Source organism: Labeo rohita, chromosome 12, assembly GCF_022985175.1.
Source record: "Labeo rohita strain BAU-BD-2019 chromosome 12, IGBB_LRoh.1.0, whole genome shotgun sequence".
In the NCBI taxonomy this organism is placed as follows: domain Eukaryota; kingdom Metazoa; phylum Chordata; class Actinopteri; order Cypriniformes; family Cyprinidae; genus Labeo; species Labeo rohita.
This window is the reverse complement of record NC_066880.1, coordinates 15,416,299-15,438,201: the sequence shown is the minus strand read 5'-3', so window position 1 is coordinate 15,438,201 and position 21,903 is coordinate 15,416,299. Positions and strand designations below refer to the sequence as shown.

The window sequence follows — 21,903 nt, the reverse complement described above, 5'->3', positions numbered from 1 at the left end:
AAGGTTGTGTACACTGAAAAACATTTTCACTTTGAAAATCCAAAAGTAACATGAAATTAGACATGAAATTTTGAGGTAGAAAAATAACAGCACATTTAATGTAAAGCATACTTCAATAATCTGTAAATAAAACAAAGAACCAGCACCCTCTTGTGGTATTTTCATGAAAATACAGTTTATAAGTTTTAAATTGCTTTTAGGATCAAGATTGAGAACAAATAAACTTATCCTGACCATCACTGACTTGAGCTATAATATACAGTGACTAAAATATATGGTAACAGCTGATTAAAAAATGGATCTGAATTACTTTTGAAAGTATGACACATTGCTGAGAAGGATTTGAATCATTTCACTTGTTTTTTGCTTCGTCAGCAAAATGTTGAGCATATAAACTGCATGCCATGTTGATCTGCACATGCTATCATGTAATCTTAATATGAAGATTTTTTTTTTTTAATCTTTAAAAATGTTTAACAGACATTTATTCATTTGTGTGAATAAATGAACTGCTGTTTATGTGGTTACATTCACACTGCCTTATTCATATTGTAACATGAATCACGGCTACTTGTATATTCTATGCATGCACGTGTGTTTAATCCGTATTTATGCAAGTAGCTATTTACCCACAACGTTGGCATTCTTTAGCATTATCATAATTATATATGATAAATATAGTCATGCAGCCCAGCCTTACAGGTGATATAATGGAATTTATATGAAAGTGTTTCTGAACGGTCTGGTGTTCATGTGCCCTACAGCTTGCAGGCATCATCTCAGCAGAGCTCCATGGTGAGGGAGCAGGCCAGAGAGGTTCGGCTGGCTCAGGAGGCAGCGGAGACAGATCAAGCTCGCCACACATCTCCAGGCGAGGAAGGCCAAGAAGAGCCAGACCTTTCCACGCTCAGTCTAGCAGAGAAGATGGCACTCTTTAACCGCCTGGCACAGCCATCCAGCCACGGCTCTCGGGCCAGGGGAGACACTCGGTCACGTAGGAGTAATGCACGCTACCAGACTCAGCCAATTACACTAGGAGAGGTTGAACAGGTATGTACCATTTCTCCCTCTTCATGAAACCATGCTTATACATGCCAGAACTGTATCAGTTAACTACATTACTCATCATGTAATTTAAATCATGAATCATGACTTGTCATTAAATTAAGCACGTTTGGGTGTGATCTTTGGGTGTGCAAATACTTTTGGCCATATAGCGTATGTCAGTTAAATTCTGGAGGAGAAGAGTAAAGACATATATAAAGACATTCATACAAACAATGAAGCCATAAAGCAAGTCAGAAAGAAAGAAGTCACAGGCTGATCCTGAAATTGCACACTCTCTGAGTAGGTACTTTTATTTTTTAAAAACTTTGCAGCTGTTTAAGAGTATGTTCTGTGTAGTAGTAATGTGTGTATTTTGAATGAAATCAGATGTACTGTATTTGTGATTTTGTCATGTGACCTACAGCATCAGTTGCATCACTTCACTGTCATTCACATTCTGTTTTTCCACCAACTTTATATCAAATTTCACTCTTACTCTTACACACGATTGAGCATTTAAAGGGGTTTGTTTTTGACGCAGGATTATTCTGATTCTGAGATGTTTGACGAGGATTCGGAGTTCTCAGAGCGTCTGAGTGATCTGGAACATGTGAGGATACCTGAGTCCTCTAGAACCGTATGATATTTTAGAAACCAACCTTGGTTTCTATATTAGAAACCAAGGTTTTACTCTGCCTGCAGTAAAACCAGTGTCCCGTGTCTTAGAAGCAGTTGTCCTAATGCTTCAGCATACATGTCCCTAAGTGCCAGCAGGCTAAATTCAGGCATTTCTTTTAAGCATCTTGCTTAGGTGATAATACAACCACAAAAAGAAGGCATGGAGGTAAATGCTTCTGTATGTGAATGTAGTTCCAGATTGCTGGTAGCTCAAGTCCAGGCTTTGCAGTCTTTGTGTGTTTTTGAAATGGAGCTGAGAAAAGTGAAAGGATTTGTTCACTTTCCAGGATAAAAAAAAATTCCTGACTTACTCACCCCCATGTCATCTAAGATGTTCATGTCTTTCTTTCTTCAGTCGTAAAGAAGTGAAGGTTTTTGAGGAAAACATTCCATGATTTTTCTCTCCATATAGTGGACTTCAATGGGAGTCGACGGGTTGAAGGTCCAAATTGCAGTTTCAGTGCAGCTTCAAAGGACTCTACATGATCCCAGCTGAGGAATAAGGGTCTTATCTAGTGAAATGATCTGTCATTTTCTTAAATAATTAAATTTATATACATTTTAACCACAAATGCTCACCTTGTACTAGCTCAACGTACGGTAGGCGGAAGTACAAACCGAGCGTTTACAAAGCGAACATGCAAAGAAAGTCAAACGGCCTTTACAAAAAAAGGTAAAACAATGATGTTGGATAATTTTAAAGTTGGAGGAGGAAATGACAGTGTTTTATCCTACCCTACCTTCTTAAACCAGTTCACAGATGAGGAACTAACCATGCTTAACCCTCAACGTGATTATGCAGTGTGCGAAGACACGCGTGACGTATGCATATATGTATTTGTGGTTAAGTATACAATACCTTTTTTTTTTTTTTTTTTTTTTTTTAGAAAATGGCCATCGTTTCACTAGATAAGATTGTGTGGAGCTCTTTGAAGCTGCATTGAAACTGCAATTTGGACCTTTAACCCACTGATCTCTGTTGAAGTCCACTATATGGAGAAAAATTCTGGAATGTTTTCCTCAAAAACCTTTGTTTCTTTTCGACTGAAGAAAGAAAGACATGAACATCTTAACATGGGGTGAGTAAATTATCAGGACATTTTTATACTGGAATTGAACTACTCCCTTAACAGAAACTATGTTTTGACTGTATTGTGTTTTATGTATAAACATCAGTGCTAGGTTACTGTGATTAGAGAATGATGAAGCATGGAAGAATTGTGAAAATACAGACTGGAATGTCTCGAGTCAAGAAGGAACTATTTCTAATCACTCAGGGCTTTAGTGAACTATTAATGTTGTCCATATTTTGTGTTAAAATGGGCTTACACCTGGCTCTTTGGAGCATTTGCTCTGGACCCTGGCGTGTTTTCTCCCTTAGTTTGATTCATCTAGGTGTATATGAACACGGTAAACGTGCAGTTACTAAAATAATCATTCTGTTATCACCGGAACGAGTCTCAGCCTGTTTGAAAAGTCTGGGGTGGTTGCTACAAACTGTATCGTAATGTAAAATGTAGCTTAAAGGAGTAGTTCACTTCCAGAACAAAAATGTACAGATAATTTGCTCACCCTTTTGTCATCCAAGATGTTCATGTCTTTCTTTCTTCAGTCGTAAAGAAATTGTTTTTTGAGGAAAATATTTCAGGATTTCTCTCCATATAGTGGACTTCTATGATGCCCGGGAGTTTGAACTTCCAAAATGACGATTTGTATACTTCTTAACCTCAAATGCTCGTCTTGTCTAGCTCTGCGTGAACTCAATTAGGGTATGTTAAAAAAACTCCCATCTCAGTTTCTCCTCCAACATCGCATCGCCCTACGTCGCTGCATAACTACCAACCCAGTGTTTACAAAGTGAACGTGCAAAGATCATCAAACGCCCATTTACAAAAAAAGTAGGACGATTTTGAAGTTAATGAAAATAATATGGGAGTTTTTCGACCTACCCTAACTATCTTGAATCGAAATACACGGAGTACATGCAGAGCTAGACATGACAAGCATTTGAGGTAAAAAAAAAAAAAAAAAAAAAAAAAAAAAAGTATATAAATTGTAATATTTTCTTTCTTTTTTTTTTTTTTTTTTTTTTTTCTAAGAAAATAAAAAAAAAGTTTTCCTTGGCTGGGATCGTTTAGAGCCCTTTGAAGTTGCATTTAAACTGCATTTCGAAAGTTCAAACTTGCGGGCACCATAGAAGTCCACTATATGGAGAGAAATCCTGAAATGTTTTCCTTAAACATAATTATTTTATGACTGAAGAAAGAAAGACATGAACATCTTGGATGACAAGGGGGTGAGTAAAGGAGGTGAACTACTCCTTTATAGGAATAGTTCACCCAAAAATGAAAATTCTGTCATGAATTACTCACTCTTATGTTGTTCCAAACCCATAAGAGCTACGTTCATCTTTGGAACACAAATTAGGATATTTTTGATGAAATCAGATATTTTTGATGAATGGTAATTACATTGCAGTCTATGAAGGGTCCGAAAGCTCTCGGATTTCATCAAAAATGTCTGTGTCTGAAGATGAACAAAGGTCTTACAGATTTGAAGCGACATGAGGGTGAGTAATTAATGACAGAATTTTCGTTTGGGTAAACTATCCTTATTAAAAACAAAAAAAAAAACAAAAAAAAAAAATGGAGAGGCACTGGTGTTTTCAGTTGCAATAAGACACTGCTGCTTTTTAAGTAACAGTTCCCACACACTGCCCACCTTCATTATTGTTCTTTTCTATACTTACTATTATATGAATATTTATGAATAATATATAAATTATCATACTCCATGCACTGTGACTAAGCAGTTCTCTGGGGACAGTCGGTTGTGGTTCAGTCAGCGGTTGATGTTTTGTGTTTTTGCCTATGAAGACTTCCTAATGAATGAGTGGGAGGGTTTTAAGTGTTTTTCGGAGAAATGTGTCAGTGCTGAATGCTCGCTTTATTTGGAAATCAATGATCTTATTCTGAATGTACACCGGAGCTCTGCCTACAGCCCTGCTGACACAGTAGTGTCAAATTAATTGATTGTGTCTGTGACTCAGTGTGTCTGTTTCTGAGGGCATGATGTGAACAGTCAGGTTCTGTATATAAAGGGCATGGCTTTGTGAATGGTTTTGTTATTGGCTGATTTGCTGCTTGCCTTTCAGCAACAGGAAATCCACTAAGTCAGCCTCTGATTAGTCAGCATGATTGACGTGTGTCTGCTGATGAGCTGTTGATAAATGTGCCGTTTCCTGTCCATGCTGACTCACTTTATGTTCTCATCCCATCCCTCTCTTTTTTCCCATCATGCTCAATCTTTCGCCTTCTCATACTGTTCACTCTCAAATCTTCCTTCTTCCCTTTCTTGTAGCTGCAGCCTGCAGGTGGAGCTCGTTTTGCATCCGCCTCTACCTCGGCCCTGAGATCCTCAACTGTTTCCACTGAACATGCTGGTGACATCCACCTGACCATGCCTAGTGTATCTGGCCCTGCCTACTATGAGCAGACCCTCTCCCCACTTTACCATCCTCAACCTGCCCAGCATGTCCAAGCACATCAGAGTCCAGATGTGTCCCTGGTGGCCCAAGGAGAAAAGCTGGTATTGAGCATGGGGAAAAGGAAGCTCCCATCTCCAGAGAGCATGAAACAGACACCACACGCTCAACCGACCAAGGACTGGGAGGAATATAAAGGGCACAATGAGGCTCTGGTGACCCCTCAAGACCTTTTAGAAACAGATGGAGAGCACAAGTCAAAGGCAGCCATGTCAGGTAGAGCAATATGGGTGATGTTTGTTTGTTTGTTTGTTTGTTTTCTAGACATTTTTTACTAGGCTTGTACTTCAAGGTAATGTTATTTTTAATTGAACTTGTTTGCTAATTTTTTCCATTTTCCTAGTTATTAGGACAAGATGCTCTCTGTGTGCGTTTACTGATAGAAGTTGAGGTCAAACGTTTACATACACTTTGCAGAATCTGCAAAATGTTAATTGTTTTACCAAAATAAGAGGGATCATACAGAATGCATGTTATTTTTTTTATTTAGTACTGACCTGAATAAGACATTTCACATAAAAGACGTTTACATATAGTCCACAAGACAAAATAATAGCTGAATTTATAAAAACGACCCCGATCAGAAGTTTACATACTATTTTTTTTGTGTTTAGTGATGGTTGTTCATGAGTCCCTTGTTTTTGTGAACAGTTAAACAACTGAGGGACTCACTGATGCTCCAAAACGAAAAACGATGCATTAAGAGCCAGGGGTGTAAACTTTTGAACAGAATGAAGATGTGTACATTTTTCTTATTTTGCCTAAATATCTTTTTTTTTTTTTTTCATTTAGTACTGCCCTTCAAAAGCTACAGAAGATAGTTACATGTTTCCCAGAAGTAAAATAAGTTCAATTTACCATGATCTTCCAATTCAAAAAGTTTTCACCCCCCAGCTCTTAATGCATTGTTTCTCCTCCTGGCGCATCAGTGAGCGTTTGAACCTTCTGTAGTAGTTGCATATGAGTCCCACAGTTGTCCTCAGTGTGAAAAGATGGATCTCAAAATCATACATTCATTGTTGGAAAGGGTTCAAATACACAGAAATGCTAAAAAACCAAAGAATTTGTGGAACCTGAAGGATTTTTCTGAAGAACAGCGAGCAGTTAAACTATTCAGGACAAACAAGGGACTCATGAACAACTATCACTAAATAAACAAAAAACAAACACAGCTGTGGATCATCTAGGTAACAACATAGTATTCACACAAGAATCAAGCAAATGTAAACATTTGAACAGGGTTTTGAACTATTATTTTGTATTGTGGACTATATGTAAATGTCTTTTATGTGAAATATCTTATTCAGGTCAGTACTAGATTAAAAAAAAAAACATGCATTTTATATGATCCCTCCTATTTTGGTAAAAAAAAAATAAAAAAATAACATTTTGCAGATTCTGCAAGGTTTATGTAAACTTTTAACCTCAGCTGTTTATAGTTACTCATATGCAGTGCGTTTACAGGTTGGCGATGCATTATCCAATACATTTTATGGAAATTATTAAGGAAAACAAATGGACACAGTTGCTTATTTAGTTTCAGTTTTGCCTGTTTGGGTAAGATGAGCCTCTGGGATAGCAGAAAGCCCCCTGGGATACAGGTCAGGTCATAGCTATCATTGGATATTTGGTAAATATGCTAAATATATCCAATATCATTATAAATAATTTATACTACCAAGCTTCCAAGCTTTAAAGTCAGTAAGATCTTTTTTTTTTTTCTTTTTTCTAAGAAATGAATACTTTTATTAAGCAACAATACATTAATTAAACATGACAGTAAAGACATTTATTTTTCTTTACATTTTTCTTTCTATTCATTAGAGAATCCTGTAAAAATATAACACTTTTTCCAAAAACAGCAACTGTTTTCAACATTGATAATTCTAATATATATCTTTTTTATTATTTTTAAAAACATCGCCAAATCTTTGAATGGTACTAAATGCTAATTCCAATTAATTATTATTTAACAAAACAGAAGAAGAAGAAGAAAAGCGTATTTCCCTTTTAATACACAAGACACCTTTTTGAGTTTTTTTTTTTTTTTTTTTTTTTTTTTTTTTTTTTTGAGTAACAATGTTGCTTGGGCATTTCTGCATTGAGAATGGGTAACAAATGTTTATCTGAATACTTTTGATCAGTCGTGGGCTCTGTGTTTCACCTGCTTGCCTTTTGACGGCAACTTTGCTCCGTGTATCATCAGCCTTAATTAATTGTTGTGTTTTACACTATCTTACTCTACAATTTACACAGTCATGTACTGTCAGTTTTATCAGTGATGGTTTGTTATGATGGTTTCCTGCAGTGTCTGTTGTACATGTGTTTTGTGCTGATATCAGTGTGACTTTACAAAAAGATAGGTGTGGATAGGATATGATGTTCCTCTGTTCTGTAGAGTCTTCCTGTTTTGTCTGTCACTCAGCCTGGTGGTTTAAACTTCTCCTCGTTTGAAAAGACAGAAAGCTGTCTGTCTAAGCCACATGGTCGCAGCGTGAGCAACAAAGCTTCTCTTTATGCTTAGAAACTGACGCTCATTTCCTGTGTATCACTTCTTACATATCCATCACAGTATGAGTGTGTTCACATTCTCAAGCGAGCATCAACTCTTGACAGGACTGAATGTGTGTGTAAGAGAGTTTGGCTATGTTTGTATGTGTCTGTGTGGCTCCGCCTGTCACTGAGCTGTTATTGATTGTATCACTGGTGCTGTTCAAACCCTTTCCTGTGTCTGCGTTTAACAGATCTTCCTGTGCATACAGCCGCAGTACGTGCAGCGGCAGCTGTATCACAGGGCTCATCCTCTTTACGGATCGGCTCTCTAGCACAGCACGCACAGACGCACACAGAGTCTGCCGGACATCTCTCAGAGGACGACAGGAGAGAAGAAGAGCAGGAGACTGACTTTAAAACAGAGGAGGGAGACAAGCTCTCAGACGTCATGTCTGCCAGACAGATGTCCATCAAAGAGAGGTGAGTGTATGAAAGCATGAAATATTCGAATTGATATCTTTGAAGAGTTTGTGTAGTTTGTGATGTGGTGATGTGAAAGGAAGTCGGAAGAATGTTACGTTTGCGTTTTCCTTTGCATAGGAAAATGTATAAATAGATGCGTATTAATGTATGTAAAATGAGGCTGACTTAGACTTTTCACTGTGTGTGTTTGTGTTCCACTTTGACTATTTGGGGAAAGTAGGTTGGACTTTGCGACTTTTTGAATTGACATATATTCAAAAGACACATTGTTCTTTCCATTTAGATTGAGAGCTTGCATTAGAAATGAAGGCATCAAATGCTCAAACTCCTTATACAACATTTTTGACTATAAACTAGGTCATTGGCGATATGTTGTGGTTTGACAACATGCACACAGATGAAGGAAGGCAGATATTAGAAAACAAACTTGCTGAATGTAGCATATTTCAGTTTAGTGTAACTCGATATTGATTGGTTTATGTTTACTTTCGTCAGAGCTGTACTGCTATGTCCAGTTTGTGATCAAAGTGTTGTGTAACTGATGAGCATCTGTCTGTTGCCATAGGATGCAGCTGACGCAAGCTGGTCAAACTGATTAATGACATAATGAAACCACTCATCTGCATATATGCAAATATGTAGCCACACTTGAAAAGAGTTAAATGCATGTGAATATGCATGAAAAAATCCTATTTGCTGCTGCTTTTTAACTTTTCCACAGAGATGAATTTGCAATAAATATTTCACTTGTCATGCATTTTTAGTTACACAATCCCAGTCAAAAGTTTCAGCACACCTAACTGTTCTTTAAAGGGATAGTTCACCCAGAAATGAAAATCCTGTCATTAATTACTCACCATCATGTCGTTCCAAACTTGTGTGACCATCGTTCATCTTCAGAAGACAAATTAAGATATTTTTGATGAAATTCGAGACCTTTCTGACTCCTGACAACAATGCAACTACCACGTTTAAGGCACAGAAAGGTAGTACGGACATCATTAAAATAGTCCATGTGACATCAGTAGTTCAACCGTAATGTTATGAAGCTACGAGAATACTTTTTGTGTCCAAAGAAAACAAAAATAAAGTCTTTATTCAACAATTTTCAACACATTCACGAGAGTACCACAACACATGCCTTATTTTTTTTTTTTTCCTTTGCACACAAAAAGTATTTTTGTAACTTAATAAAATTACTAATATAATTAGTCCTTACTACCTTTCTAGACTTTGAACGTGATGGTTTCTTGCTGTCTATGCAGAGTCTGAAAGCTTTCGGATTTCATCAAAAATATCTTAATTTATGTTCCCAAGATGAATGAAGTTCTTAGAGGTTTGGAACAACATGAGGGTGAGTAATTAATGACAGAATTTTCATTTTTGGGTGAACTATCCCTTAAATACACCATGTTTTTTGAATATACAAAAATCTGCATTTGGACAAGAAAAATCTAAACTTAATCTGATATTTTAGTTCCTTTGAAGTAGATTTCATCTGCACAAAGGCTAAGGAATCCTTCTGGATTGTGTTTGTAGCAGTGTTGAAGGAGTTCCCACGCATGTTTAGCTCTTGTTAGCTGCTTTTTTTTTCACTATCTGGTCCTTCTCACCCATTAAATGTTTGAGTTGAAAGAAATGTAAAAGTCTACACATGTATTAATTAGCATTTCAATCAAATTTCAAGCATTTAAAATTGTCTATAAGTATTTTTAGATCACTAACTCAGTCATTTAAGAATTCATGATGACACATGATTTTGTTTCTTGCAGGCTGGCACTGTTGAAGAAGAGTGGAGAGGAAGACTGGAGGAACAGGATAAATAAAAAACAGGATGTGGTGAAGGTTGCTGTGTCTGAAAGACACGCCCAGCTATGGGAAGTGGAGCAGAGCTTCAAGAAGAAGGTAACCTCTGAACCTTGAACTGGTTTACTTGACCGTCCAGGTCAAAGGTCATGTTGCATTGTCTAATTTTGTATTCAACAGCTGTTGTTATACTGATGAATATCTTTGTAACATCCTGTATTATCAGCTCTGCCTGATGCAGAGCAAATATCATGCAACTGGTTGATTTAGTGATTTTTGTAGTTTAGTTTGCTTTTGTTGCATAGTTCAGCTTTTTCATCTTAGAATTGGCCTGTGTAAAGTGCGTTGAGTAACTCTAAACAGAGAAGGGTGTGTGCTATCCGTTGTTTTCTCATCTTGTATCATTTCACTTTATTCTGTCCTTCCTGTTTGCATGTTTTGGGGTGTGCATGGGTCATTTTTCGGTTGTTTTTAAAACAATTTATTTTATTTATTGCTGTGTAGAACTCAAGAGCTCTAATCTGCACACAATCACTATAGCAGACCGGTTTGCTCAGAGCAAGCTATTAATTTACTTTAAACAACGTATTGTGATGATTGATCATGGATGGAAATGATCAGATTACTCTAAATTTATACACCATTAATTTATTGTGACATCAAAAGAAGTTAGTCTTGGAGCAATAACAGGTGCTGTCTGTGCTGTTGTGTTTTTACTAGAGCTAGTAGAGGTCATGTGATCATCATGAATGTGTACATCATTTTTATAGCAAAGGGCTCTGGATCATTTGTATGTCTGATACAGTATGTGTTCTTAACCTGCATAATCTGTCTTTTTGCTCGTCCACTTCTTTACTGCATGTGTTTAATATAATTTATTATAATAAAACATGTTTCAAAACTTTGCATGCTTGATACTAATTCTCTGAAGCGGTGGGGGATGTGGTGAGGTTTCACATGCCTTTCTCTGTTTGGATTTATTCTGAAGAATGTTTCAGTCACTTCACTGGAAGGTTTTGAAATCTTCAGGTTGCAAAAGTGCTGTAATGTAATTTATTCACAACATCAGTTATCATAAAGTTCAGCATAGGAAATTTGCTATCATCTGGCAGTTCAGATTTAGAATTCACAATTTCTTTAAAAGATTCTCCTTTTCACATGAACATATTTCACATACGTTTCACTCTGATATACGTTTCAATACAGGAAAAAAGCTTCTGACATGAGTAGCATTTTAACAATTTTGAGAATCGCAATCCTAGTTACTTCATATTAGAATTAAACAGGTAGCATCTTTAGACTGCATAATGCACATTTGTGACTCTGGACCACAAAACCAGTCTTAAGGGTCAGTTTTTTTTAAATTGATATTTACACATCATCAGCTGAATAAATAAGCTTCCATTGATGTATGGTTTGTTAGGAAATGACAACTATTTGAAATTCTGGAATCTGAGGGTGCAAAAAAATCAAAATATTGAGAAAGTCGCTTTTAAAGTTGTCTGTTACTTATTACTAGTCAAAAACTAAACTTTGATATATTTACGGTAGGAAATTTACAAAATATCTTCAAGGAACATGATCTTTACTTAATACCCTAGTGATTATTGGTATAAAAGAAAAATCGATCATTTTGACCCATGCGACGTATTGTTTGCTATTGCTACAAATATACTGGTTTTGTGGTCCAGGGTCACATTTATTCTTCTGTAACCATATTCAAAGTTCAGTACCCAAGCTGTAAGTAGGGGATCATTTCTCCCCTGTTCATTTTACCCCTTTTTCTAGGATGATGGGATGATGATAGATGACTTTGCCGTGTCTGATCAACTTTGGGTAAGGCTGTTAGCTGTTAGCCACTGTGCTAACAGGCCTAGCACGGGTATTGCCAGTGTACAAGGTTTTGGGGTTTGTTTTTGTGTATAATCCTTGTAATCACAGTGATGTCAGTGTGCAGTGTGTGTTTCGGACCTCAGGATGACCTAGTTGCTTGTGGTGTTTCTCTTACATTGCTACCATGGTGACGGTATGAGTTCTGCAATGTCAAAATGTATTTTCTGTTATATTTTAACAGCCACTGTGGTGGCTTTGTCATTTTGCGCAATGGTGACTTCATGGTTCTGGTGTGGTATTAATTGCCTTGTTCAACCACTCTTATAGGCTGCAGGCTTTTAGGTTCCTAAAATTGAGAGTTTTAGTTTCTATTGATCTGCCTCTTCAGGGACAGTATCCATTAATGACAAATTATGAGCTTGTGAAATTATTTACAGTACTGCATCTGCCCACTAATTCATTTGATTCCAGTACTTTCCATTATGGTTTCTCTTGAAGCTGTTTGATTGACATCTTAGAGTTTGGAGAAAAATTTCAGCATCATTAGATTCAGGGTGGTTGTACAAGGTTGGTGATTGTGTGTTGAATTTTAGATTTGACTATAGCATTCTAGCTGATTACTTTGTGTCTAGAGGTCATGTGGTTATTTAAAGGTGACATTTTTGTCTAAGACTAGACCAATGTCACTTGCCTGCTCTCTGTCCCTGGACTTCCTCTTCATTCTCTCCCACTTTGTCATGTGTCTCTCCATCTTTTGTCTTGCTTCCCCCTCTGTCCTATCTGTAGGATCCTGTCTTTTCCTCCTCATTTTCGTGTGCCTCTGAACCACTGGATCAGATAGCAATCCTCCCCAAGGTGAGCAAAAACAACCAATGTAAACTCTCCTCCTCATTCCGTCCTCCGATACTGACAAGCCGACCTCTCCTCTTGACCGCTAATAATTTTTTTTTCTTTTTTTTCCATTTTTAATTTCTACACCATACTAAATACTAAAGGCATTTTATTGACTGTAGATTTTTGTGTTATACTTAAGTCTAACATAAAATAATCTACATTAAAAAAAAAAAAAAAAAAAGAAGAAAAGAAATCCTTTTACTATTTTTATTATTATTATTATTTTACACATACTTTGAGGGTACACATACTTTAAGTTCTCTTTTATTAATCTGTGAGACTGTTAGCATTTCTTAAATATTAGAAATTACATTCTTGTATTTCTTGGATTAATTTCATAAGCACTCTTGACTGCTTTGTTCTTGTCATCTTGACAATTTCTTGTCTTCTTTCATAAAGTAACTCTTGAAAAACTCTTGAACTTTAAATAATTTTTGTATGTAACTTTTAATACATTTTATATACTTTTACATAAAGCTTAAAACCTTTAGGCCTGTATAATAAAATCTTTCTACATCTTCATTATAATGACCAACTGATAGGATACGTACAACCCTATATAATAGACCCTTCGCAAAGACCGGCCCCCTTTGTTACTGTTGCTAGGTCCGACAAGCCATGGCACTCTCACGCCACTCACATTTGTTCTCACGCAGTGAAAAATACATTTCGAAGCAAAGAGGAAACTGACAACGCACTAACAGACAAGACAAAGCAGGTCTTGAAACAGTCTCAGCTTTCAAATTTTGTGAGAAATTCAAATTATAAATACAGTTTTGTGGCTCTTTAATGTGTCGTGACAGATTGCAGTAGTGCCTCAGTTCAAGCCGCACATGAACTGATCATCTCTTCACTACTAGTTATAGCACAAAATAAACATGAATAAACATTAAAAGGTATCTTGCTTTAGCCATGGAAAGACGTCAGTACACCATTTTTCAAGTTCAAGTCCGCTGACGTTAATCTACTCCTGTCTGGTTTGTTTGTCAAACAAAATGGTAGATTCTGCGTTATGATTGGTCAGTTCGCCCGTCAATCAAAACCGCCTGCGAAGGGTCAATTGTAAGACAAGCAGCTTTGACCGTAAAACTAAACATGGAGTAACAGGTCAGCACTGCGGGGAAGAATCACTTTCCTATGTCTATTAATAGGAGCCTCTTTAGTCTAGGATGCATCCTGTCACCTTTTATCATTTCTTTCCATTCTTTTCTCATCCCTCTTTCTTCCCATCTGTCTTCCTGCTCTTCCCTCCGTGTGAAGGCTACCCCCCTGCCCGTGCAGGTGGATGAGCGTCACCCCTGGAGACGGAAGGTGCCTCTCACCCCCAAACACACATCCACTATTCCTCCATAACACAACAATAAGACTTAGAGTAATGTATGTGAATGTATGTAAGTTAAGTGTTTTTGTGGTGTTGTTTTGGTGTGTTTTTTTGGAGTCAAAAACTAGCTAGTTTGACTACAACGTAAGCAAATAAACATTGTTTATTTTAGATGCTTTTGGTTTGTTTGTTAGGAAAATGGCTAAGTGTGTATACTTGAAGTCATTTTTACATTTTTCAATTTTATTTGACATTTTTCTTGGTTAAATCTTTTACGAGATGTGTTGTTTCTCAACAAAGCATCACTTTTTGATTAAAATGATTAAAAAGATATTTAAAGTGTGAGAACATGTTTCACTCTGACGATGATGTAAATGCTTCATTTTTTTTCTTCTTTATCTCAGAAAATGGGAAATGAGGTGGTGGAGACTCAGCGGATGGAGCGAATAGAAATGTCTATTCAGGAACGCAAGCAGCTCATCACCGCACAAGAGGATGCCTGGAAAGTCAAAGGTTACGGAGCATCCAATGACTCCACTCAGTTTACAGTGGCTGGCCGTATGGTTAAAAAAGGTAAGTGAAAAATCACGTATTACTTTACAGCAGTGAAACAGATTGAATAGAGTTTTGCTTTGTAACAGTGTTAAGTTTTTTTGTGTTTTTTTTTTCTCCTCTGTTTTCTCTCCCAGGTCTGGCGGCCCCCACTGTTCTCACAAATCCAGTCCTATCCCCTCTGTCCTCTAAAAACAAGAATACCTCCCATACCATCTCAAAGCCACACGAAGGTGAGAAGCCATACTGGACTTGCACTCAAGTCCCCTCCCTTTTTTCCCAATTGTATTTTCTGTTCTCTTTCTACTATGTCATATGTGCATAAATATAGTTATATCACTGCTGTATTTTCTTAAGTAGAGATTGAAGTCAGAGAGGACATGAAGCTGGAGTCAGACAAGAAGCTGGAAAAGTTGGAGTCATTCCTTGGTCGCCTCAATAGTAAAGGTAAATGTGATGATAAAATATGTAATGAACCTTAGAGATGTTACTTTTTCTTCTATATCAACTTTAAGAGATCATTCACTCCCTCATGTCATTCCAAACCCATAAGACCTTCATTCATCAACATAAATTAAGATATTTTTAATAAAATCTGAGAGCTTTCTTAACCTGCGTAGAATGCCGGCTTCTGTGTCAGCAGCACTACACGCAAGTGTCATGGTACTCTTCTGAATGTGCATCGAAGACTGACATGGAAGAAAAGAAATTGTTGAATAAAGTAGTTATTTTTGTTATTTTGCACGCAAAAAGTGTTCTTATAGCTTCATAACATTACAGTTGAGCCACTGTCACATGAACAATTTTATTGATGTTCCTACTACCTGTCTTGGCAATAAAACTTTTTAGTTGCATTGCTGTCTAGGCAGGGTCAGAAAGCTCTCGGATTTCATCAAAAATATCGTAATTTTTGTGATGAACAAAGGTCTTACCAGTTTGGAATGACATGAGCGTGAGTAATTAATGACAGAATTGTAATTTTTTGGTGAACTGTCCGTTAAATATTTTATTCAGTTTATTTTAATGTATGTTTTCTTATACATTTCTTAGTTGCAGGACTTCAAGAGGCCACAATTGCAGTCACAGAGAAATCTGTTAAAGAGGTCATGACTTTAGATGATGAAATCTTTGATAAGTTTTACCGACACACAGAAGATATGGCTAAGATCACTAGCAGAGTGGAAATCAATGACAACTTTGATGACATTTTTGGAATGCAGCTGCCCAGGTAAAGCCAAAAGAAATATTGCATAGTGATTTGTGCTCTGTACAGCCAGCTATATTTTGTGTTTTAAAATATTAATTTGTTTACAGCTTAATAAATAAACGAGGCTGAAATTTCTTTTTTTTTTTTTTAGGTTGACCTCAGACATGGTACAGCACAAGCGTGCAGTACGGCCCACCAGAAATGTTCAATCATCCAAAAACCCCTTGAAAATGTTGGCCGTTCGGGAGGACATCAGACACGAGTACACAGAGCAAAGGCTGAATATTGGCCTTCTGGAGAGCAAGAGGATGAAACAGGAAAAGAGTGAGTGATTGAAAAAGAGTGTAGAACTGGAATAGTCAGTTTATGAACCAGTTTTCTTTAAATATGCACTTTTTTTTTTATTCACACATTTATAGTTGTAGTTCTGTTGGGGAACCATATTTCAGTCAGACAGTGTTTGTGACAAACAGCAATTTTTAACTAAACATCTTTTTCTACTAAAAAGAAAAAATTCTGCACAAGTATTCAAGTGACTCAGTGAATCATTTTTGAATCTCTTGCCTTAAAAGAGAAGTTCACTTTCAGAACAAAAATTTACAGATAATTTACTCAACCCCTACTCATCCAAGATGTTCATGTGTTTTCTTTCTTTAGTTGTAAAGAAGTTTTTTGAACAATTCAGGATTTTCTCCATATAGTGGACTTCAGTTTAAATGCAGCTTCAAAGGGCTCTAAATGATCCCAGCTGAGGAAGATCTACCGAAATGATCAGTTATTTTCCAAAAAAAAAAAAAAAAAATACAATTTATATACTTTTTAGCCTCAAATTCTTGTCTAGCTCTGCCTGAACTCTGTGCATTCTGGTTCAATACATTTGGGGTGTGTCGAAAAACTCTCATCTCATTTTCTACTGCAAAAAATTCTAAATAGTCCTACATCGCTGCAGAAGTACCAACCCAATGTTTACAAAGAGAACACGCAAGGAAGTTCAAACACCCTTTACAAAAAAAGGTAAAACAGCGATGTAGGACTATTTTGAAGTTGGAGTAGAAAATGAGATGGGAGTTTTTTGACATACCCTAACTGTTATGAACCACAGAACTAGACAGCACAAGCATTTGAGGTTAAAAAGTATATAAATTGTCAATTTCTTTTCGAAAATATCTGATCCTTTTGCTAGATAAGACCCTTCTTCCTCGGCTGGGATCATTTAGAACCCTTTGAAGCTGCATTTAAACTGCATTTTGAAAGTTCAAACTCATGGGCACCATAGAAGCCCATTATATGGAGGACATTCTGGAGTTTTTTTTCTCAAAAAAACAATTTCTGTATGAATGAAGACAGAAAGACATGAGCATCTTGGATGACAAGGGGTAATGTGTAAATTTAACTTAAAATTAAAATTATCTGTAAAACTTCTCCTTTAAAGGAGACATCAGATGCCCATTTTTCACAAGTTGGTATGATTCTTTAGGGTCTTCATGAAATGTCTGCAAAATACTTTAGTTAAAATTCCTCAATGGTTGTGTAAAACACCGTTTTACCTCGTCAAAAACAGCTCTGTTCACAGCAACCAGTTTCTTTAAATGATAATGAGCTACTGCTCACCCCACCCCTCTGTTTCATTTTTTTTGTGTATTCTGAAGTGCATTACCTTCAAAAACAAAACTGATCCACTGCGTCCTCAGTGGCAGAGAAAAGGAACACTTATGTTCACTTTTACATCCAACAGAACACCTGCATTGTTTATGATATTTTGTAGTCGCTACAGCTCCTCGAATGTGGAAAAAATGGCAGACAGCTGCTTGATAATTGAGACCGTTTAGGTTTTTTGGGGAGAAAAAAAGGTGAATGGATTTTTATCATTGTAGGGTGGTTGTGTCCACACACTACGAAGACACATTTATATGCAAACACCATGTAAAAGTGAATATTGCGTTCAGTGTCCCCTTTAAACTGTCTCTCTCTTTGTTCTTTCCCTCTGTTTCGTAGTGAATAAGAACAGCGGTTTCTCTGAGGTTGCTCTTGCTGGATTGGCTAGCAAGGAAAACTTCAGCAGTGTGAGTCTGCGAAGTGTGAATGCATCTGATCAGGGTTCCAACAACAGCACCATGCCCTATAAAAAACTCATGCTCATTCAGGTCAAAGGTGAGTGACAGTGACAACAGCTGTTTGTGATACACAATATTTCAGCTCAATGACAGGGTGGAGGGCTCTGTTTACTGATGGCTCGGCTGGTAAACAATATTCATCATTCATTCTGACCTTGTTTGGGCACAGCTTTAGTCACAACTATGTTTCATATGAAGATTAATAGTCTCTGATTAGCAGCTAGCCATATAGAGTATGCTGTATCTGTGTGTTTTTGTAGAGAGAATACTTATTTGGCAGTGAGACAGACATGAAAGATGATGTTTACTTAAAAGTGGGAGGGAGAACCTATCTTGCATTAGACCTGCTGCTTTTGTTATGAAGGCTGCTGTTGTAAGGGCTGTGGATACCAATTCCTCATAAGGCGTCCCTCTAAATCTAACCCTACGTGCATATTGCCAAAACAACATTCTACCCTTGATAAAAACAGAGAAAGAAACCAGAGAGGTATAATAAAGAGAACAACACATGAGCAGTCCAACATCAACAACATATTATGGCCAACTGTTGTAATGTTCTGTTTTGCAGGAAGTTTGTGCTGATTTGAACTGTTTTCAGCACACATTTTATAAAAGTATGATATTAAAATTCATTTTAATGTATTATATGATGATGTCTTCTGAGTTTAAAAATCAACCAAGATAAATCTATACAGTCAAAGCAGATCACTTAGTGTTTTTGATCCTGACTTCAGGGGGTTCAGCATGTGACTCACATTGATATTGTCCCAATTTCTCTGTGCATTTTAATCAGGTCGACGGCATGTTCAGACCAGACTGGTTGAGCCCAGAGCTTCCTCCTTGAACAGCGGTGACTGCTTCCTTTTGATCACACCCCACCATTGCTACATCTGGATTGGAGAATTTGCAAATGTTATCGAAAAGGCCAAAGTGAGTGTGTTCTGCTACATGTACTGACAGATGCACATCACTTTATCACTTCAGCATTGCTTAATATCCAGGTATTACAGGTATTATTTAGAATTAATAAAATTAAAGCGTAAATAAAATAAAATTTAGTTATTAAATGAAAAACTTTATTTTTTCATTTAGTTATCAAGTCAAATTTTAAGTTTTGTTCAAGTTGACAAAAATCACTTGAACTAAAATAAGGCTAATTAGAAATACTGGAGAAAAAATGACAAAGTACGTTAAAATTAAAAAGTAAATTTTACATGAAATAAAAAATAAAATAAAGTCAGTGTAATTGTGTATATACAGGTGCATCTCAGTAAATTAGAATGTCATGGAAAAGTTCATTTATTTCAGTAATTCAACTCAAATTGTGAAACTCATGTATTAAATAAATTCAGTGCACACAGACTGAAGTAGTTTACGTCTTTGGTTCTTTTAAGTGATGATTTTGGCTCACATTTAACAAAAACCCACCAATTGACTATCTCAACAAATTAGAATACTTCATAAAACCAATAAAAAAAACATTTTTAGTGAATTGTTGGCCTTCTGGAAAGTATGTTCATTTACTGTATATGTACTCAATACTTGATAGGGGCTCCTTTTGCTTTAATTACTGCCTCAATTCGGCGTGGCATGGAGGTGATCAGTCTGTGGCACTGCTAAGGTGGTATGGAAGCCCAGGTTTCTTTGACAGTGGCCTTCAGCTCATCTGCATTTTTTGGTCTCTTGTTTCTCATTTTCTTCTTGACAATACCCCATAGATTCTCTAAGGGGTTCAGGGCTTGGTGAGTTTGCTGGCCAGACAGGCACACCAACTTTTGATGCTTTTGGCAGTGTGGGCAGGTGCCTAATCCTGCTGGAAAGTGAAATCAGCATCTTTAAAAAGCTGGTCAGCAGAAGGAAGCATGAAGTGCTCTAAAATTTCTTGTTAAACGGGTGCAGTGACTTTGGTTTTCAAAAAACAGTGGACCAACACCAGCAAATGACATTGCACCCCAAATCATCACAGACTGTGGAAACTTAACACTGGACTTCAAGCAACTTGGGCTATGAGCTTCTCCACCCTTCCTCCAGACTCTAGGACCTTGGTTTCCAAATGAAATATAAAACTTAATCTCAACTGAAAAGAGGACTTTGGACCACTGGGCAACAGTCCATTTCTTCTTCTCCTTAGCCCAGCTAAGACGCCTCTGACGTTGTCTGTGGTTCAGGAGTGGCTTAACAAGAGGAATAAGACAACTGTAGCCAAATTCCTTGACACGTCTGTGTGTGGTGGCTCTTGATGCCTTGACCCCAGCCTCAGTCCATTCCTTGTGAAGTTTAGACAAATTCTTGAATCGATTTTGCTTGACAAGCCTCTCAAGGCTGCGGTTCTCTCGGTTGGATGTGCATCTTTTTCTTCCACACTTTTTCTTTCCACTCACCTTTCTGTTAACATGCTTGGATACAGCACTCTGTGAACAGCCAGCTTCTTTGGCAATGAATGTTTGTGGCTTACCCTCCTTGTGAAGGGTGTCAATGATTGTCTTCTGGACAAGACCAGATCAGCAGTCTTCCCCATGATTGTGTAGCCTAGTGAACCAAACCGAGAGACCATTTTGAAGGCTCGGGAAACCTTTGCAGGTGTTTTGAGTTGATTAGCTGATTGGCATGGGTTTTTGTTAAATGTGAGCCAAATCTGAGTTGAATTACTGAAATAAATGAACTTTTACACGACATTCTAATTTACTGAGTTGCACCTGTAAATAATGCTTAAATAACACTGGCTATTAGTGCAAGATTTTCATATTAGTCATCTAAATAAAAAGTTCTGTTATTTTGGACTTTGTTACATTTACATCTGTCATATTCTGTACTCAGCCTTGGTGTTTTCTGTACTATTCATATGCTGGTGAGCCCCCACGTGCAGGAAGTAAACAGAATTAACCACAAAGGAAATGTCATGTTGTACAGGAAGCAGGAGGTGAATTGTAAAAGCTTGTGCGTCTCTCTCTCACAAACAACTTTCTATTATTGTTCAATTCAGACTGTAGGTCATTGAACTCTGAGTTTGACCTACATCTCACCAGTGATGAAATGCTCATTGTCCTAAACTGATGGAGAAGTTGTTTTTTTTTTTGTTTGTTTGTTTGTTTGTTTTTTAATAGAATAGTTAAATGAGCATATGTGTATTTCTATACATGGGGGTCAAAAGAAAAAAGAGGAAATCAATAACATTTGTTGCATTAAGGATTCATCTATATTTTATTTAGTATTTAGTATTTGATAACTTTATTCAATTTCTGTGTATTTCCTACATGCTGAAAGGCACAGGTAAATAATGGGTTTGTGTGAAGATTGTTGTAAGTTCACTTAAATTAGAAATTGTTTTTTAAACATTTTTAAATGTTAAAATTGACAGCTCTCAATTATACTGTAATTGCTATAGTCAGTGGTTAAATATTAGGAGAAAAATTTCCTAGAGACAATAATATTGGTATCAGCAGTTACTGTCCTTCAGTCATAAAAAAATATAAACGTACTGTCTTTATGTTGTTTCTGAATTAATTTGAAGATTGAATGTGAAATTATTGCAATTAATCATAATTAATTTCACAAAAAAAAAAAAAAAATTAATCGCTTGACAGTGATAATTATTATGCATCGTTTTATTTGTGGTGCAAAATTAAGAGTTTGTGTCTTCAATCATGCAGGCTGCAGAGTTAGCTACATTTATTCAGACCAAGCATGACCTGGGCTGCAGATCTTCGTATGTGGAGACCATCGAGGAAGGTGCCAACACTCACACTTATGCTGCCAAAGAGTTTTGGAAGCTTCTCGGCGGCCAAGCCAGTTATCAATGTAAGCTAATTTAATTCCCTCTGCTGAAGGAAGTGTGTTTGAACATCTGTGTTTTTGTACACAAGCCTTATAAGGCATGCTAATGACAAAGCAGTTTACTGGCATTTAATTACCATAGTTCCTGCTTTTACTT

General features: G+C 36.8%; 1 protein-coding gene across 1 annotated transcript in view; it reads left to right on the top strand.

Annotated features, from left to right (window-relative positions):
- svila (supervillin a) overlaps positions 1-21,903 on the top strand; it is a 62,891-nt gene that overhangs the window by 28,358 nt on the left and 12,630 nt on the right. The window contains 14 exon segments of the mRNA XM_051125089.1: positions 765-1,050; positions 5,086-5,485; positions 8,014-8,242; positions 10,018-10,150; positions 11,840-11,887; positions 12,671-12,739; positions 14,504-14,672; positions 14,789-14,884; positions 15,012-15,098; positions 15,702-15,879; positions 16,010-16,182; positions 17,854-18,009; positions 18,766-18,902; positions 21,623-21,770. Of these exon segments, the coding sequence (XP_050981046.1) occupies positions 765-1,050; positions 5,086-5,485; positions 8,014-8,242; positions 10,018-10,150; positions 11,840-11,887; positions 12,671-12,739; positions 14,504-14,672; positions 14,789-14,884; positions 15,012-15,098; positions 15,702-15,879; positions 16,010-16,182; positions 17,854-18,009; positions 18,766-18,902; positions 21,623-21,770 (2,309 nt within the window).